This window comes from Poromitra crassiceps, assembly GCF_964638095.1.
Source record: "Poromitra crassiceps genome assembly, chromosome: 16".
In the NCBI taxonomy this organism is placed as follows: Eukaryota; Metazoa; Chordata; class Actinopteri; order Beryciformes; family Melamphaidae; genus Poromitra; species Poromitra crassiceps.
In genome coordinates this window covers 35,788,618-35,808,959 of record NC_139645.1, presented here as the reverse complement: position 1 = coordinate 35,808,959, position 20,342 = coordinate 35,788,618, and the positions used below count along the sequence as shown (strand labels likewise).

Genomic DNA, 20,342 nt, shown 5'->3' with positions numbered 1-20,342 from the left:
TGGGAAATATCTGCGCAACCGATCATCGACCGATCACCGATTACCGATCACCGATCACCGATCACCGATATATAAACTCCTCAAAGAAAGTTTGGAAACGTTATTTTAGGTCGATTATTTCTCCCCTTTAATAATACCAATTGGCATTGTATTTTATATCGTTGGAAAGCCTGATTAGTGATAGGGCTTTTTTTTATATATATATTTTTTTTATATATATAAAAATATCGGCAATCAGCCGAAATATCGGCAATCAGCCGATCGCATATTTGAGGTCAAAATCGGCCGATACAGATTGCTTGCCGATCGATCGGTGCACCCCTAGCTGAAAGCAAGTCAGATCGCGAGGGACTCAACTCATAACCTCAGCACTTGCTTTCAGATCCTGCCCTCTGGTAGGAGATATGCTGCCCCTATATTTAAAACTAACAGGGGGAGGGCCAGCTTCATCCCCTCTGCTATAGGCTCCTTAACAAACATAGCCCCCGCTAACCCCCCCGCCCCCGCCTTCCATCAGGGAAACCTGGCCCTGTTGTGTGCTACCCTTTTGATTTAGCCACAAACGCACTGAAAACATTGCTTCTATTTCCATCATCATCATATCTCTGGATGTGACCATCTTGTTGTGTTGTGTTTTATATGTTCATGAGAGGAAAACACATGCTGTGCCTTTAATATCCAACGTATGAATGATGCACTATGTGTAGCCCCTCCCCCCGCCGCCGGTCCGCCGCAATATTGTCAGTAGCCTATTAAACCGGTCAGCGTTGCAAAAAAGGTTGGGACCACCTGGCGTAAACCTACCCAAGTTCTTTCCCTTGTCTAAACATAACCAACATTGCGGTTTAGCTCAAATGGCTCATTAAAAAAACTACAGTAGGGCAATATCTTACACCCAAGTGCAAATCTTTGCTAGATTCCAGCACTCAGTCTTTTTTCTTTTAATGACCACTGGGTCAGTACATCAAAGGACCTGTTTCAGTGGCCCAGTGGTCATTAAAAGGAAAACATTTAGATTTTGAGAGCTAGAAACTAGCAAAGATTTGACCTTGCACTTGGGCGTAAGATATGGCCGCTAGTCTGACGTTAGCTCCCAAATGTTCCCGCCTCTTGGAGGGGAAAGTTGGCCAAAACTGATGTTAAGGCGGGACATCTGCTCATTTCTCCAATCACCTATCTCGGTTTTGTTTAGTGTCGTGATTGGTCAAATACAATTGAACTTCCTTCCACAATCTCAAATGATAAATGTTAAAGTGCAAAGTAAAAGTCCTTTATAGTGACGTGTGTGTGTGTGTGTGTGTGTGTGTGTGTGTGCGTGTGTGTGTGTGTGCGTGTGTGTGTGTGTGTGTGTGTGTGTGTGTGTGCGTGTGTGTGCATGTGACATGTGTGTGGTGGTAATGAGGGAGATGCAAGCGCTGCCTTTTCACTTTCCCCAACCAGATGTATCCTGCCCGTCCCACCAGGCGATTCAACCAACGACGTTCTGGTCACAAGCTGGCAGGCCACCACTGCCCACATATGGACGACCATAATGATCATGAAAGATTATCCATCCTCATCAAGTTTGCTTTTGACACACACACAAAATGCAGTTGAGAAAGCCTTGTTGTCCCCCAGGTCCTCCAGTTTCTACTGTGGTAAGACCTGACCATGGCACCCAGGTCCTCCAGTTTCTACTGTGGTAAGACCTGACCATGGCACCCCAGGTCCCCAGTTTTACTGTGGTAAGACCTGACCATGGCACCCCAGGTCCTCCAGTTTCTACAGTGGTAAGACCTGACCATGGCACCACAGGTCCTCCAGTTTCTACTGTGGTAAGACCTGACCATGGCACCCCAGGTCCCCCAGTTTCTACTGTGGTAAGACCTGACCATGGCACCCCAGGTCCCCAGTTTTACTGTGGTAAGACCTGACCATGGCACCCCAGGTCCCCCAGTTTCTACTGTGGTAAGACCTGACCATGGCACCCCAGGTCCTCCAGTTTCTACAGTGGTAAGACCTGACCATGGCACCACAGGTCCTCCAGTTTCTACTGTGGTAAGACCTGACCATGGCACCCCAGGTCCTCCAGTTTCTACTGTGGTAAGACCTGACCATGGCACCCCAGGTCCCCCAGTTTCTACTGTGGTAAGACCTGACCATGGTACCCCAGGTCCCCCAGTTTCTACTGTGGTAAGATCTGACCATGGTACCACAGGTCCTCCAGTTTCTACTGTGGTAAGACCTGACCATGGCACCCCAGGTCCTCCAGTTTCTACTGTGGTAAGACCTGACCATGGCACCACAGGTCCTCCAGTTTCTACTATGGTAAGACCTGACCATGGCACCCCAGGTCCCCAGTTTCTACTGTGGTAAGACCTGACCATGGCACCACAGGTCCTCCAGTTTCTACTGTGGTAAGACCTGACCATGGCACTTTCATGCTTGTTATCATTTTCAGTAGCTTATCTTTTAGCCAAGGTCATGTGTATTGTTCTTTGTCAGGACTTGATAATGAGCCTGCATGCTAAAGCTAACACTGGCTATTTTTCCCTGCACATTTTCTTAAGAGATACGTCTTTTTTGGTGAGGAATTCTCTATATTTGGATTTCCCTGTCACTGTCCAGACCTAAAGCACTATTACTCCCATTAACACTAACGGCAGCAGAGAGGCTTATATCATAAAGAAACAAACAGGTTAACACATTGAGTGCCAGCGACGCCATATGGCGTCATTAGAAATTTACCGTAGGCTGCCAGCGACGCCTCTAACGATATTGTAGCTATTGGAGGTCGATAACCTATTTTACAAACCCATTAGGTGGCGACAGCACTCTCCTGATCAGAGAAAAAGGAGCCAAACACACAGAAGAAGTCGCTGGGGAAAAGGAGGAAATCGCATCGCATCCGTCCGTATGCATCGACGTGCATGAAGCACAACGAGCACAATGCCAGCTGTACCCGCAGCAGCAGCATCCGCTGTCACAACTGAGCACCTCCGTGTACGCTGCGACAGCACAATCGCATAAACTGCCTTATTATTCTCAACTGGAAGCATAGGAGCCCGTGACAAACACGCGGAACGCTGTAAAAATGCTGGATGTCGCGGACCCTTCACTGTGCAGAGCGAACTCAGCAGAGAGCCACCAGACACACCCAGGAGGAGGCGTGTGCAGTTGGGGGGGGGGGGGGGGGGGGGCACGCAGAGCACCATACAACACTTCACCCAGACAGACCCAGACAGCAGGACAGGATTACAGGAGGAAGGGTCGGTTACATGGCATTTGACACAGGAGGAAGCTGTAACCAGCAGCGCACGCAGGGGCCAGTGCTGCTGGTTACAGCTAAAAAATATTATTCTGCCAAACAAAATTCCCTGGCCTTCACTGTTTTATTGAAGGAAATTATTTTTGAGGTGTGACTACATCAGAAAATTAGCTTCAGAGTCAGTGATGTGCTTGAAATGTTTAATTTCACAAAAGGCTCATTATCTCAGCTCGTAGAAAAAAAGGTCTGTTTTTCGTTCAATCAAGCTATCTTCTCCGGCTCATAACTAAAGAACGGAAAATGGGATCAATAAACTTTTTTTTGCAGGTGATAGAAGAGAGTCTCATCGTTATTTGTGCGTGTTCAGTGTTTACATAGTAATTATTAAAGAAATTATATGACTGTTTTAAAATGCATTGCGGCCTATGTGGCACAGCAAGCAACCTTTTGCCCAAGGGCCGTGGCACTCAAAGTGTTAATGTAAGACATATTAATACTTTTTACTCAGTATTTCTCAGTAGTGCATCTCCCTTGCATCATCATAAGCTGTACAATAGAACAGAAAATGTATCTTGTTCTCAATTTCACACAGGTCACAAAGCAAACAAAGTCTATCTTCTTCAGGGGTAGCATTAAACCTACCAGTCTCCAGTGCCAAGGGCAGAGTTCCAGAACACACACAGACAGCACAACTGTGCACACAGGGACCTTTTTCGTCTGTCCAAATCAAACTTCACATAAAGGCTCTACACACTGTCTTTTATGAGACGATAGGTTCTTAGCTTTGTTTTATACCATAAATCAACAGACTATTTGTCTTTATACAAAAGAAACGTATTACTCATATAGTCTCTCAAAGATCACACACTAACCTGTTATGAAAAATAAACCACAAATCATTCAAACAGAATAAGGATTTCAATTCAATTGCATGTCTTTATACTCTTTATACACTACCCCTCAGCTTTTAGGAGGTTGTTTCAAACGCACCTTAGGTATTAGAATGCTTCTCTAGAGGGCCGACCGGAGAACACCACTGCGAGGGAAAGGGGTGCGTTGGATTTACAACACGAGACAAAACGAGAGCTGATGCTAAACGGAATGCGGCACGTTTTACAGTATCTCAATTTGATCTTGATTCTCTTGTTTTCATGATTGTGCGAAAGGCAAACATCTTGATCACGAATCACAATTAATATGAGATGAATTGTGCAGCCCTTAGTTAGTGCAGAGAGGTCAGGACAGGAGGACTCTCCAGTCCAGCTATTCAGCTGTCATGCCGAAGCTTGTGACGGCACAAACATAAACAGGCGTTATGTAAGCACTCCTAAATCACATGTGACAGTGCTAACGTACCGCCGCGGGCCCTCACTCACTCTGGATCATTAGAGAGTGTGTGTGTGTGTGTGTGTGTGTGTGTGGGGGGGGGGGATATGGGGGGGCGTCGTGCTTCACTGGATTTTATCCGTCAAAATGTTTATATAAATAACTTTTATTTAACTAGGGAGTCACGTTGAGATTAAAAACCTCTGACTTTTACAAGTGAGACCTATAGCCGAGACAGAGGCAGGGTCAAATAGCAGCATCAGATCACATAACAGGACAACATCATCAGATTACAACACAGCAACAAATACATCAGAAACAGTGCATAAAAAAGGAAGCAATATTTAGTCATGTGTTTGTTAATTGATGCAAGTGCAGCTAACAGCGACCACTTGCATTATCCTATATGCTTAAAATAATTTAAAGTCAGGAACTGCTGGTCATTCGAGGACCAAGGGCCATAGTCGAACAGGCTTGCTTTGCCAAAACTCTGTTAAAACCCTGGAGGAAAAAATAATAATGAAAATACACGTAAGGTCTGAAATGAGTATTGCAGAGCTGTTTTTTGGGGGAAATGTCATTTTGAGGAGCATGCAGAAAATGTGTTCAAAAGTAATCCAAAAGGGAGGTACGGTGGTGCAGTGGTAAGCACTATCGCCTCACAGCTCGAAGGTCGTGGGTTCGATTCCCACCTGGGGACGAGGTGAACGCTGAAGGAATGCGTGCCCGTCCGCATGTCCTCGAGTGCCCACCGCCCGGGTGGGGTCGGCAAAATGGCCTTTCTGTGTGGAGTTTGCATGTTCTCCCCGTGCCTCCCGGGGGTTTCCTTCATATAGGAACCCCCTTCACAAAAACATGCAATATCCTGGTTGCTAATGTGGTTCCTCCTCTGATCGTTAAGGGCGCCTGTTCAAAGGGAGGGGAACTGGTTGGAATAGCGTGAACCTCCCACGTGCTATGTCCTACCGGTGAAGCTTCCTCTGTCAGGTGAAAAGAAGCGGCTGGCTGACTGCCCATGTCTCGGAGGAAGCATGGAGCCAGTCTCGGCTCTCCCCAGATCGGCAGAGGATGGAGTAGCAACCAGGATTGAGAAATCAAATGAGCACTAATGGGGGATAAAATGGGAAAAAAAAAAAAAAAAAAAAAAAGTAATCCAAAAGTAGCGTAAAGTAATCAGTTACATTGTGATACTTGGATTACATTACCGATTACAATTTTTAACAGGTAATTAGTAATTGTATCGGATTACATTTTTAAAGTAACCCTCCCAACCCTGGTTGTAGCCTACGCAAAGTGAGGGATGACCATCCTAGCATGCTGCTGTGTAAGGTACAGTGACGGGTCCTCAAGCTAGAATACGTGATATTCCTCTCAAGGCTGAGTGATGCAGGGGGTCCAGGTTCCAGCAGGTGGACGATGAAGCAAACCTAGTATAGTGAGTGATAGTACCATAATCAATCTGAGAAGAAGGCCAGCAGCTAAGCCAGTGGTCAGTCCTTCACAATGCACTGAGCCATGGCTCTTCTGATGGAGGCTCTCATCTCTTCTGATGGAGACTCTCATCTCTTCTGATGGAGGCTCTCATCTCTTCTGATGGAGACTCTCATCTCTCTCATCTCTTCTGATGGAGACTCTCATCTCTTCTGGTCCAGAAAGGAGCAAAACATGTTTTGCTTTGACAGCTGCTGTTTGCTGGATTTGCCAGAGTACAGAGAGAGAGAGAGAGAGAGAGAGGGGGATGTTGTGGAAGGAGTCCAAGGCTGGATTTGAACTTGGCACATGGTGGGGTCATCTATCTATCTATCTATCTATCTATCTATCTATCTATCTATCTATCTATCTATCTATCTATCTATCTATCTATCTATCTATCTATCTATCTATCTATCTATCTATCTATCTCTATCTATCTATCTATCTATCTATCTATCTATCTATCTATCTATCTATCTATCTATCTATCTATCTATCTATCTATCTATCTATCTAATCTAAATAAAGGCAGAATGTCTGTCTGTCCCTCTGTCTGTCTCTCCTTCACATATCTCCCGAAACCGTTTGTCCAAACGACTTCTGTACACATGTAAACTGGGGGGGGGGAGGTAATACCGCTATAGCCTAATAATACAATAATAATACAATATAATACTATAGTCTACCTACCTTGTGCTAAAAAGAATCAGCATGACGATCAGGCAGATATGGCTCATAGACAATCGGGATCGGTGGCAAAAAAAAATTGATCTGAGCATCTCATGTCTTCTAAGGGCTCTGTAGTTTGTGCACTATTTTGGAGAAATACTTATTGTAAAGTGTCTGGTTGCTAGCTACTAGTCCTAAGGTTACTGTAAACTACCACATAATAACTGTAGAGCCTGTTGAAAGATGAAAAATGTTCCTTACTGCATGCTACCATAAACACCTCTTGGGGGGGGGGGGGGGCAGATCAAATGAGATGTTTGGTGAAGTATGGGAGGTAATTTGAGGTGGAACTGTTACTTGAATTATGGACATGGCAGATTCGCACGGGATTACGATCACAGACAACCTCCGCAAATATTACAAATGACCTAGCAGAGGTCCCTGGGACTGCCTTTTCACAGCAACCTTTTGAGTCGGCAAAGCAGGAAGTAAAGCATGTGTAACCAACGACATTAACGAGGAGGGCCCCTGGCACTGTCTGGAACACCTAAACGGGATGGAACCATCATTAATGGTATTGGTTACAATACACTTCCTGCTTTTACCACCTCAAAACGGTTGCTGTGAGATGGGTCCATACTAGTGCCATGTGAATAAGGGCTTTAGCCAACTGAGTCAACACTAAGTTTGTTTATTCCCATTTGGATTTGGTCCAGCTGAGCTGTTTCCACTGTAGGGCCAAGCTGGGCTGATCAGGGCTTGGACATTGCACCCCTTCCCCCGCCCCCTCCTTCCCGCCATGGCTATTGATTCAAATATAGATAATAGATGTGATCTGATTGGTCAAATTCACATGTACTGATAGTTTCTCCATGGTTAAATGATGGATTAGCTTGCTTTGCTAACTCTTTTGGTCACCACAGAGCTAGTTAGCAATCATCCATTCCTTGCAACATTCTTATCTCTGATTATGTTTACTCGCCTCGTGCTGCTGTGAGTAGTACAAAGGCACAGCCTATTTTTATCCCCAACATACCATAATCACTCTGGGGTATTATCGCTGGCTTTATTCCCATTATGATACAGTTGTTGAGCTGGCCCTGGTCAGCCCTGCTGTGGAAAGTGTGAGACAAATTAAACGTATATTTACAGACAACTAGCCTAACTATGATGCACAATCAGTCATAGAACAGAAGGATATAGCACAAACACCCAAGGAAAAACTTCCAAGAAAATGGCAACTTGATTTGACATTGACTATATGATTATTAGTAATAATAATTAATCCATACTTTCCCATTCTTCAGCTCCATATGTTCATTAAATTACAACACTATGTGTATATTATTATTGTTTTCCTCTGCTGTGTATCCTATTTGTTGCTGCAAGGAGGACCCAGTATTATTAATCCAGAACTTTAGTATTTGGCACTGAAAAAGAAAGTTGACATTTGTAATTGAACGAAGAAGTTTTGGTCATAGATGTCATTTTGGGCGTCAGTGGAAATAAATAGACCTATTCTGTCATTTTATCTGTCTGGATTCCTTCAGCCAATCAGCGTAGCCAAATCCAGTCCTTCAGCCAATCAGCGTCGGATCCAGTCAAAACCAAATCCACTCGGAAGAACGGCGAAAACGTCTTTTCTTGTTCTTGTTTAATTGTTGTTTTTGGATTTGCGTCTATTTCTGCAATATCTACACTTACGGCTGTGTAAACTCTACCAACCTTAACATTACTGCCCGTGCCCGTTGCTTCGGGAGCCGCAGAGCCATGGGAGCAGCCATTACTGTTTCGCCAGCGGCGTCCCTGATTGGCTGGTTATGTTTTCAACTACCAGGCAGGTCCCTGATTGGCCTGTGCACTTTGTAATTTCTGAAAAGGCCCGCCCCTGACTGGAGGCCAGACGGTCCCTCAGAACCAAAAACAATGTGAGATCACGTGACCGGATGGTTTAGCTGCTACTTCTGACCCGTTCTTATGTCCTCCCTTCACTTCTCTCATCCATGATCATTTAAGGTTACAGGAAGATCTGTTCTCTTGTCTGGGTGCTGTCAGCCCTGTATCTTACTATTGCTGCCTCATTCTGGTTAAGACTGTCAGTTAGATGCCTAAAACGTAACACGTAATTGTAGGTTGAAGACCAACACACAACCTAAAAGCAGCCGAGGCAGGAGACTTGATGGTAATGATAAGGTGGTTTATGGACAGTCAGTAGTTGAAACAAAATGGAGTTGAATCAGCGAATCCCTCCTGGTTTTATTTTAAGAGCTGGGATGCCTTCAGAAGCTTCTTTGAGTCTGTGTTTTTTGTCTTATTACCTTTAGTCTTTCAGCAGGATATTTAAAGAATAAATGTGTACATGTATTTGGGTGAAATTTGACCGACAAGATGTAGCATATTATGTGTTTTCAGGATCAAGAAATCGCTTGAACTGTACGTCAATGATTTGGGTGTAACATAAAGTCAGAAAAGTTTTAGGCACACATTTTGATCATCCTCTGTGTTAAACTACGCCTAACCTTTACAACCTCCACACCCTCTCTCCCCTACCTTCTCCAGGGAACATCATCGGCTCTGGGATCTTCATCTCTCCCAAAGGGGTGCTAGAACATGCGGGCTCGGTGGGGCTGTCGCTCATCGTGTGGGTGCTGGGAGGGGGGATCTGCGCCCTGGGGTCCATGTGCTACGCCGAGCTGGGCGTCACCATCCCCAAGTCTGGAGGAGACTACTCCTACGTGACGGAGATCTTTGGAGGGCTGGTGGGGTGAGTAGTTGTCGAAATTTCAACACGTCTGGTGGTGTACAGTTTTGGATGACGCAGGTCTGTCTTTAACACAATATACAGTATGTTCATAACAACATGAGACAACATGTCACACTGTTGGTCATGTGAAAACCTTGTCACTTTAATTTTACGTCATTTACATGGTCCTCTGTGGGACCTTTTGGGCTTATGAATCTCAGGTTCTCACCTCTTGGTGTGGACCTGGTTATACAGCAGTCCAGATGCAGATGTATGCAGGGAGAATGGTTCAGTTTCGCCGGACTCTTCATCTGGAACCAATCAGCTGTGAATGTGTTGTGAAGCTCATGTGGTCATGTGATATGTAAAGTGACCCTGGAGCAGCACTGTTAGTCTGAGAGAGTCAAAGAGGCCCTCCTCTGCTGTGGGACGGATCACTCCTTTCACTTCTTCTGTCTCCTTTCATTCATTCATTTGCACAAACGGAGGGGAAACGGAAAGAGCAAACATTTGTGCATCAAAAAGCCAAAGAGCCTAATCAGAGCCTTTCACGTCAAACCAAGCAAAGTGAAGAGAGCAGTCCTGCTTTGAACACAGTTGATATCGTCGTCTTAACATCCATCTAGTTGATTTAACTTTTGAATCAGCCCGAGCCGCCACAGGCAGAGAGAAACCAGAAGCTGGGCCAAAAGCTCCTGGCTGTAGCTCTCTGGCTACTTGGCTAGTAATTGCGGCTATTGACTGGAGCCTTTTTTGGCTACAAGTGAGCGACTGTTTTCAGCTCATTGTAAATGTTTTGCGGTGAGACACGCCGAGATCCAGGATGTTCTTGTCTTCTCATGTCTCCTCTCCTCTTCTGGTGGTGAAAAGGGTTTGTCTGAAATGATGTTCGGACCACAATCAAACAAGCACGGAAGTCTTAGATCATCAATTAAGTTGTAGCAGCCAGTCAGCCAACAGCAAACAGCAAAACAGCAAAAATGGCATCCAGGACTAGGTCATTTCAATGATTGTAACATGAAATTACACAATACGGTAATATCGCTAGGGGCACGGTGGCGCTGTCGCCTCAGAGCAAGAAGGAACCTGGGTTCGATTCCCACCTAGGATGCTGTGGCCCCCAGGACATGCCCCCTTACCGCATGCCCTCAGTGCCTATAGTGCCCAGGTGAGGTATCTTGTGAAAAGGGCCTTTCTGTACACTAGAAAGCTGGACACTGCTCATCGCTGCCCCCAAGAGGAAAGACAAACCTGGATGGGATAAATGCAGAGACTATTTCACCGGCCACCATCAGCATGAGTGTGTATGTGTGGCTGGCACGTGTTGTACAATGGGTGTCATGTGAGGCTGGTTTGTCCATCTGGTTCTTGTAAATTAAGTCCTGTAAAACGACCACAATGGCTTCCATTCCATTGACACAGATAAGGAATGTGGTCCTCTTTCAGGCACCATTTTTTGAACAGCTTCCACTTGTTCTGAATAGTAGGAGACCGACCGCGGACAGATTCAGCCACTCAGGGGCCACGCCCACAGTGCCAGGCTCTCTCAGAGGCCACGCCCACAGTGCCAGGCTCTCTCAGAGGCCACGCCCACAGTGACAGGCCCTCTCAGGGGCCACGCCCACAGTGCCAGGCTCTCTCAGGGGCCATGCCCACAGTGCCAGACTCTCTCAGGGGCCACGCCCACAGTGCCAGGCTCTCTCAGGGGCCACGCCCACAGTGCCAGACTCTCTCAGGGGCCACGCCCACAGTGCCAGGCTATCTCAGGGGCCACGCCCACAGTGCCAGGCTATCTCAGGGACCACGCCCACAGTGCCAGGCTCTCTCAGGGGCCACGCCCACAGTGACAGGCTCTCTCAGGGGCCAGGCCCACAGTGACAGGCTCTCTCAGGGGCCACGCCCACAGTGCCAGGCTATCTCAGGGGCCACGCCCACAGTGCCAGGCTATCTCAGGGGCCACGCCCACAGTGCCAGGCTATCTCAGGGGCCACGCCCACAGTGACAGGCTCTCTCAGGGGCCAGGCCCACAGTGACAGGCTATCTCAGGGGCCACGCCCACAATGCCAGGCTATCTCAGGGGCCACGCCCACAGTGCCAGGCTATCTCAGGGGCCACGCCCACAGTGACAGGCTCTCTCAGGGGCCACGCCCACAGTGCCAGGCTATCTCAGGGGCCACGCCCACAGTGCCAGGCTCTCTCAGGGGCCACACCCACAGTGCCAGGCTATCTCAGGGGCCACGCCCACAGTGCCAGGCTATCTCAGGGGCCACGCCCACAGTGCCAGGCTATCTCAGGGGCCACGCCCACAGTGACAGGCTCTCTCAGGGGCCACACCCACAGTGCCAGGCTATCTCAGGGGCCACGCCCACAGTGACAAGCTCTCTCAGGGGCCACGCCCACAGTGCCAGGCTCTCTCAGGGGCCACGCCCACAGTGCCAGGCTCTCTCAGGGGCCACGCCCACAGTGTCAGAGAGATGTGTGAGAGATCATGTCCAAATAAATCAGTATAGTTCTTCGGTGGAGTGCCCCTTTAATGTGTTTGAATTGTCAGCTTCATGTGGATGTGTCATTAACTCATTCTCTGCCAAAGACGTACCCGGACGTACTTTTAACAATGGCGTTCTGTGCCAAAGACGTACTCGGACGTACTTTCATGTTTTGGCTGTTTACATTACATCAGACACTTTCCCAGCCTGTGACATTGTTTCAAGTCAAATTGATAAAAGGAACCCGCTAGTTTAGTATTTATGGGTGGAGCCTGTGGTCGAAACCGAGTCCGATCCAGAGTTCTCGGCTGGCGACGATGGCGAGGAAGACGCCAGCGTTTTTGTTGTTGCTCCACGACGGAGCGCCATGGCGACTAGGCTCCCCTTCACAGCGTTCTGATCCGTCTGACACAGATGAATCGGAAGAGGAGAAATGGGTGCCACTTGGAGAGAGCGATGACGATGTTAAAAAGTAGGCTATTTTTTGTATCGCGTTTGAGATTAAATGATCACACACACAACATTCGAGTATAATTGTCACGCATTGTTTATAACTTATGCCGCAGGCGACTCGCTTCACGTTTCCTCTTGCCAGCGTCAGCGTCTGTCACACTCAAGGGAGGGGGAATCACATGGATACGTCAAACGCCCCAGCAACCAAGGCGAAACATTTCAAAGTTTACAGCACTAACGTAGCTAATGTGTGATCTTCTGTGCTAACGTTAGTTATGAGAGGTAACGTGACAGCAGGTAACGTTACAGCACTCGTTATTCCTGTGTGTGTGTGTGTGTGTGTGTGTGTGTGTGTGTATGAGAGAGAGAGAGAGAGTGTGTGAGTGTGACCACATAAGGGTTCGTTCCATTTGTTTATGCTTTTATCAAGCTAAGCTAAAAATCCACATGGCAACTGTAAAATACATTCTCTTATTTTTTATTTTTTATTTATTTATTTGGGAAAACAAATACTGTATATGTCTGATGTGTCACTGAGGCAAAAAATAAAAGGCTCAAAAGAGAGTTCTGCTTGAAACGGTGTCCTTCACTAAAAACCTCTTTTTCTCATATTTCTGTCCGAAGGAGGGCATTTTTAGTGAAAACAAGCTAACTTCCACTGCTTGTAACTAAACAAGGAAACATGGGAGAGTTTCAGTTTTTTACAAGGGGTAAGAAGAGAGTCTCTGCTTTATTGTGAGATATGTTGTGTAATTTTATTCCTAGCACAGAATATTCTGTGGGTCCTGGAAGATCAGGAAATATGCTCAAAATCCTGGCACTGGGAGCACACAGACCGAAATGACCCTGGCAGAGAATGAGTTAAAGTGCTAATAATTTGTCACATATTAACCCTTGGTGTCGTGCCCCTACGTATGAACCCTTGGTGTCTTGTCCCTGTAGCTTCCTGCTGCTATGGAGTGCTGTCCTCATCATGTATCCCACCACGCTGGCCGTCATCGCCCTCACCTTCTCCAACTACGTCCTGCAGCCGGCCTTCCAGAACTGCGTGCCTCCATACATGGCCACCAGACTGCTCTCCACCGTCTGTATCTGTGAGTCCCACACAGTCTCACTCATTTTAACCCACTTTTAACACCTTTCACTGGTAGTCTGGTAGTCTTCTCTCATTTTGTCTCCAATTTGACACTTGGGTTGAGCATTGCAGACATCTTCGTTAAAATTGTCGTTAAAAAGTGGTGTGGTCACGGTGGCGGTGTCTGTGGCGGTGTCAGTCCCGATTATGATGTCAACAGCGATGTCATCAGTGACGTCACTCGAGCAACTGTGATTGCGCAACTTTGATGTCACTTAGGCAGTTGAGATGTCATCAGTGATGTCACTCGAGCAACTGTGATGTAGTATAAGCCGATGGCGCACAGTTGCATGATGGCGCTAAAGTGGGTGGGCGGTGTCTGTCTCTCTGTCTGTCTGTCAGTCACAATTTTGGGAGGCTGCGGAGCGGGCGATTTCCATAACTGCAGCCATGGCGCATCATCTCTCCAGAGTCTCCACGCTACGCGCTTTATTTTTGTACTTTGTCTTGTTTTCACATGTACAAATGTGCTCTCTTTATGTTTATGAATATGATGTATGACTTTAGTGGTTTTGTATTCTGCGTCGTTTTCAAGACACTTTACTGCAAGCATGAATTAATGAAGTCAAGTCAAGCCAGCACAAACAAACCACTAACCATCTCCTGGGGTGGTGCTTTGTTTTAGAGGGGTCAGAGTTCATTTGGCACGTTCACATTATGGACAAAGAAATGGCTGAGTCAGGACTGAGTCCACTGGAACGACTGCACTGTAGCTGCTCCCCATACTGTAGGCTATATTGTTTTTCGGATGATGGCGAAGGCTGGAGGCACCCTCTCTGCCTTTGATTGGCCTAGCGTCAAACGTTCATCCAATCACATTCGCTTGGCTATCCTGCGTCTCTTTCTACAGTCTGTGGTCAGACAGACAGCAGTTTCGCTTGGCATGCATGAAAGACGCCACTGTGTGTTTATGTTTTTGATATAGTCTGGTCTCTGGTTTATAATGCTGCCGCTACTCTTGGCAGTGCACGTATGTAGCCTACAGACAAATAAAAAAGAAAAGATAAAAGATTAATGAGAATTGATCAAGGGTTATATAAAAACAGTGTCAATGAGTGACATGTATTTGAATTGAAATATATATCAGTATGTGGTGTTTGCCCAGCCCTTCATTGGGAAATGCAGCTTTATGGAGTGGGATCACGTGGAGATGGTCTTCAGAAACTTTGATGAGATTGACAGTAAGTAAACATTGTATCAGATACATGGTGTAGTTGTGGAAAAGTGTGTGTGAGTTTGGAAGAGGAAAACTATGAGGAAAAATGTTAGTCGACTAGACGACTACCTATTTTCACTGGTTAAAACTAGACTAAATGTTAGGGAGGGACGACTTGGGCAGAGATCCAATCAGAAGAGAAGAAGAAGTTAAACATCTGTGTCTGTATTGCACATTCAAACCTTAAAACAATTCCAGAATAAGAGATTAATATATCTTTACAATAAGTTTGGAAATTCTAATGAATAGTTACGGTTTTCTTTGACTAAGATGAGATGAAAATACTTAGACACTTAATTGACAAAAACTTGACTAAATGAAATCAGGATGAGGTTGACTAAATATGATAAGAGCTTAAGAGAAAGTGGATTATAGCTCACTCAGATAAACATGTGAATGTTGTGTGATATGCAAAGGTTGTTGGTTCAATCCCAGCCTCAGGCAATTTCTTAAAAAGTACTCGCATTATAAGCTGCAGCAGTGATCCTTCTTTATCATCACCAGTTGTTTGAACACTGATAGAAATAAGCTGATGAAGGAGACTAGTCAGTCTAGCTAAACTCACTGGTACAAATTAGGGATGGGCATCGAATTTCGAATTTTCGAATAATCGTTGTTATTATCAAGGTCGACTTTTATTATTGAAATTCGAAATTCGTTTATTGATTTATTTATTTTTTATTTTTTTTTATTTTTTTGTGAGTGAAATGTTGCATTGTCTCCCCTGATTCTAAGTATAGTCGAATCGCTTGGTTTGAGCAAGTAAAACAATTTTTATAAGCAACCTCTCCCTCTTCATGGGATTTCATCCGCCATTCATTTTTCCATAAACCTTGCTTAAAATGCTTATAAAAATGGTTTTACTTGCTCAAACCATGCGATTCGACTATACTTAGAATCAGGGGAGACAATGCAACATTTCACCAAAAAAAAAAAAAAAAAAAAAAAACATTTTAATTTTTTTTTACATTTTATTTTTATTTTCGAATTTCGATTAAAAGTCGACTTTGGCCAGCGAATTTCGAATAGTGTTTTTGCTAGAAATGCCCATCCCTAGTACAAATCTCACCTGTCTCACGCTTTATGCTCTGTGTTATTGTCAGTGTGAATACAGTGTGTAGAAATCAAAAGCTTAACTCCCAGCTCATAGCTCAGTCGTCTGAGCGGTTGTGTCACTGTCTCTGTCTGACAGGTAGACTGTTGGTTCGATTCCCGATGGAGGAGACATATTACAGCACTGCCCTGTCTTTAACATCACCAGGTGATATCATGGTGCATCCCTGCTGCAGGTGACATCATGGTGCGTCCCTGCTGCAGGTGATATCATGGTACATCCCTGCTGCAGGTGACATCATGGTACGTCCCTGCTGCAGGTGACATCATGGTACGTCCCTGCTGCAGGTGACATCATGGTACATCCCTGCTGCAGGTGATATCATGGTACATCCCTGCTGCAGGTGACATCATGGTACATCCCTGCTGCAGGTGATATCATGGTACATCCCTGCTGCAGGTGATATCATGGTGCATCCCTGCTGCAGGTGATATGATGCATCCCTGCTGCAGGTGACATCATGGTGCATCCCTGCTGCAGGTGATATCATGGTACGTCCCTGCTGCAGGTGATATCATGGTGCGTCCCTGCTGCAGGTGACATCATGGTTCATCCCTGCTGCAGGTGATATCATGGTACATCCTTGCTGCAGGTGATATCATGGTACGTCCCTGCTGCAGGTGATATCATGGTACATCCCTGCTGCAGGTGATATCATGGTGCATCCCTGCTGCAGGTGACATCATGGTACATCCCTGCTGCAGGTGACATCATGGTACATGCCTGCTGCAGGTGACATCATGGTTCATCCCTGCTGCAGGTGACATCATGGTGCGTCCCTGCTGCAGGTGACATCATGGTACGTCCCTGCTGCAGGTGACATCATGGTTCGTCCCTGCTGCAGGTGATATCATGGTGCATCCCTGCTGCAGGTGACATCATGGTACGTCCCTGCTGCAGGTGACATCATGGTGCGTCCCTGCTGCAGGTGACATCATGGTGCGTCCCTGCTGCAGGTGACATCATGGTGCATCCCTGCTGCAGGTGACATCATGGTGCGTCCCTGCTGCAGGTGACATCATGGTGCATCCCTGCTGCAGGTGATATCATGGTGCATCCCTGCTGCAGGTGACATCATGGTGCATCCCTGCTGCAGGTGATATCATGGTGCATCCCTGCTGCAGGTGACATCATGGTACATCCCTGCTGCAGGTGACATCATGGCGCATCCCTGCGTCCCTGCTGCAGGTGACATCATGGTTCGTCCCTGCTGCAGGTGTTATCATGGTGCGTCCCTGCTGCAGGTGACATCATGGTATGTCCCTGCTGCAGTGCGTCACCTGCAGCAGGGACGTACCATGATGTCCCCTGCAGCAGGGACGCACCATGATGTCACCTGCAGCAGGGACGTACCATGATGTCTGCTGCAGGTGACATCATGGTGCGTCCCTGCTGCAGGTGACATCATGGTACATCCCTGCTGCAGGTGATATCATGGTGCATCCCTGCTGCAGGTGACATCATGGTGCATCCCTGCTGCAGGTGACATCATGGTGCATCCCTGCTGCAGGTGACATCATGGTGCATCCCTGCTGCAGGTGACATCATGGTTCATCCCTGCTGCAGGTGACATCATGGTGCATCCCTGCTGCAGGTGACATCATGGTTCATCCCTGCTGCAGGTGACATCATGGTGCATCCCTGCTGCAGGTGATATCATGAGGCATCCCTGCTGCAGGTGATATCATGGTTCATCCATGCTGCAGGTGACATCATGGTGCGTCCCTGCTGCAGGTGACATCATGGTACGTCCCTGCTGCAGGTGACATCATGGTGCGTCCCTGCTGCAGGTGACATCATGGTGCGTCCCTGCTGCAGGTGATATCATGGTGCGTCCCTGCTGCAGGTGATATCATGGTATGTCCCTGCTGCAGGTGATATCATGGTATGTCCCTGCTGCAGGTGACATCATGGTATGTCCCTGCTGCAGGTGACATCATGGTATGTCCCTGCTGCAGGTGATATCATGGTACGTCCCTGCTGCAGGTGATATCATGGTACGTCCCTGCTGCAGGTGATATCATGGTACGTCCCTGCTGCAGGTGACATCATGGTACGTCCCTGCCGCAGGTGACATCATGGTACGTCCCTGCCGCAGGTGACATCATGGTACGTCCCTGCCGCAGGTGACATCATGGTACGTCCCTGCCGCAGGTGACATCATGGTACGTCCCTGCCGCAGGTGATATCATGGTACATCCCTGCCGCAGGTGACATCATGGTGCGTCCCTGCCGCAGGTGACATCATGGTGCGTCCCTGCCGCAGGTGACATCATGGTGCATCCCTGCCGCAGGTGACATCATGGTGCGTCCCTGCTGCAGGTGACATCATGGTACATCCCTGCTGCAGGTGATATCATGGTGCATCCCTGCTGCAGGTGACATCATGGTGCATCCCTGCTGCAGGTGACATCATGGTGCATCCCTGCTGCAGGTGACATCATGGTTCATCCCTGCTGCAGGTGACATCATGGTTCATCCCTGCTGCAGGTGACATCATGGTGCATCCCTGCTGCAGGTGACATCATGGTGCATCCCTGCTGCAGGTGATATCATGGTGCGTCCCTGCTGCAGGTGATATCATGATGCATCCCTGCTGCAGGTGATATCATGGTTCATCCCTGCTGCAGGTGACATCATGGTACGTCCCTGCTGCAGGTGACATCATGGTACATCCCTGCTGCAGGTGACATCATGGTACATCCCTGCTGCAGGTGATATCATGGTGCATCCCTGCTGCAGGTGACATCATGGTACATCCCTGCTGCAGGTGATATCATGGTGCATCCCTGCTGCAGCTGATATCATGGTTCATCCCTGCTGCAGATGACATCATGGTACATCCCTGCTGCAGGTGACATCATGGTGCATCCCTGCTGCAGGTGACATCATGGTACATCCCTGCTGCAGGTGATATCATGGTGCATCCCTGCTGCAGGTGATATCATGAGGCATCCCTGCTGCAGGTGACATCATGGTGCGTCCCTGCTGCAGGTGACATCATGGTGCATCCCTGCTGCAGGTGACATCATGGTGCGTCCCTGCTGCAGGTGACATCATGGTGCATCCCTGCTGCAGGTGATATCATGGTGCGTCCCTGCTGCAGGTGACATCATGGTGCGTCCCTGCTGCAGGTGATATCATGGTGCGTCCCTGCTGCAGGTGATATCATGGTATGTCCCTGCTGCAGGTGATATCATGGTATGTCCCTGCTGCAGGTGACATCATGGTATGTCCCTGCTGCAGGTGACATCATGGTATGTCCCTGCTGCAGGTGATATCATGGTACGTCCCTGCTGCAGGTGATATCATGGTACGTCCCTGCTGCAGGTGACATCATGGTACGTCCCTGCTGCAGGTGACATCATGGTACGTCCCTGCCGCAGGTGACATCATGGTACGTCCCTGCCGCAGGTGACATCATGGTACGTCCCTGCCGCAGGTGACATCATGGTACGTCCCTGCCGCAGGTGACATCATGGTACGTCCCTGCCGCAGGTGACATCATGGTGCGTCCCTGCCGCAGGTGACATCATGGTGCGTCCCTGCCGCAGGTGACATCATGGTGCATCCCTGCCGCAGGTGACATCATGGTGCGTCCCTGCCGCAGGTGACATCATGGTGCGTCCCTGCCGCAGGTGACATCATGGTGCGTCCCTGCCGCAGGTGACATCATGGTGCGTCCCTGCCGCAGGTGACATCATGGTGCGTCCCTGCCGCAGGTGACATCATGGTGCGTCCCTGCCGCAGGTGACATCATGGTGCGTCCCTGCCGCAGGTGACATCATGGTGCGTCCCTGCCGCAGGTGACATCATGGTGCGTCCCTGCTGCAGGTGACATCATGGTGCATCCCTGCTGCAGGTGACATCATGGTGCATCCCTGCTGCAGGTGATATCATGGTACGTCCCTGCTGCAGGTGATATGGTGTGACCGTACAGACCTGTATGAGATGAGTTGTGTTTTGATGATGTGTCAGACTAACAGCTGACAGTTGACTCCAGCGAGGAGACATGTGTTTACGATGAGAGAACTTAGGAAGCCTGGTCTCAGTTGAACTCTTCAGTATAAAAGAAGATGATAATAATTCAAGGAAAGTTACAACACTAATGGATGATTACTGTAAACAAGCCCAGTAAACATTAACTGATCAGTTATAGGCCAACGGTCTAACCTTGACCAGGATCAAAGACTTCTAATCTAAATGACACAAAGACACTACTGATACAGATGGATCAGTAGATAATCAGTCTGGATGTCAATAGACAATAGTTAGTGTCTCTCTCAGATAGGCTACGTCACTATTTACAGCTTTTCATGAAACAGTCAAACACCTGGGGAACTTCCCCCTGTGATGAGGCTTTATAGCTGCGTCATTACCATGGATACTGTGTAGCCAGGAAATATAAAATAACAGCATATGAATATGCAAATAACACAAATACCTTCATAAAATGCGTGACAATATTTTTCTATTGAAC

At 47.5% G+C, this 20,342-nt stretch overlaps 1 protein-coding gene across 1 annotated transcript in view; it reads left to right on the top strand.

The window, feature by feature from the left end:
- Positions 1-20,342, top strand: part of LOC310791612 (asc-type amino acid transporter 1-like) — a gene marked incomplete at both ends in the record, with an annotated part of 96,808 nt that overhangs the window by 61,646 nt on the left and 14,820 nt on the right. The window contains 2 exons of the mRNA XM_083653276.1: positions 9,275-9,479; positions 13,340-13,491. Of these exons, the coding sequence (XP_083509402.1) occupies positions 9,275-9,479; positions 13,340-13,491 (357 nt within the window). The remainder of the gene's footprint in view (positions 1-9,274; positions 9,480-13,339; positions 13,492-20,342) is intronic.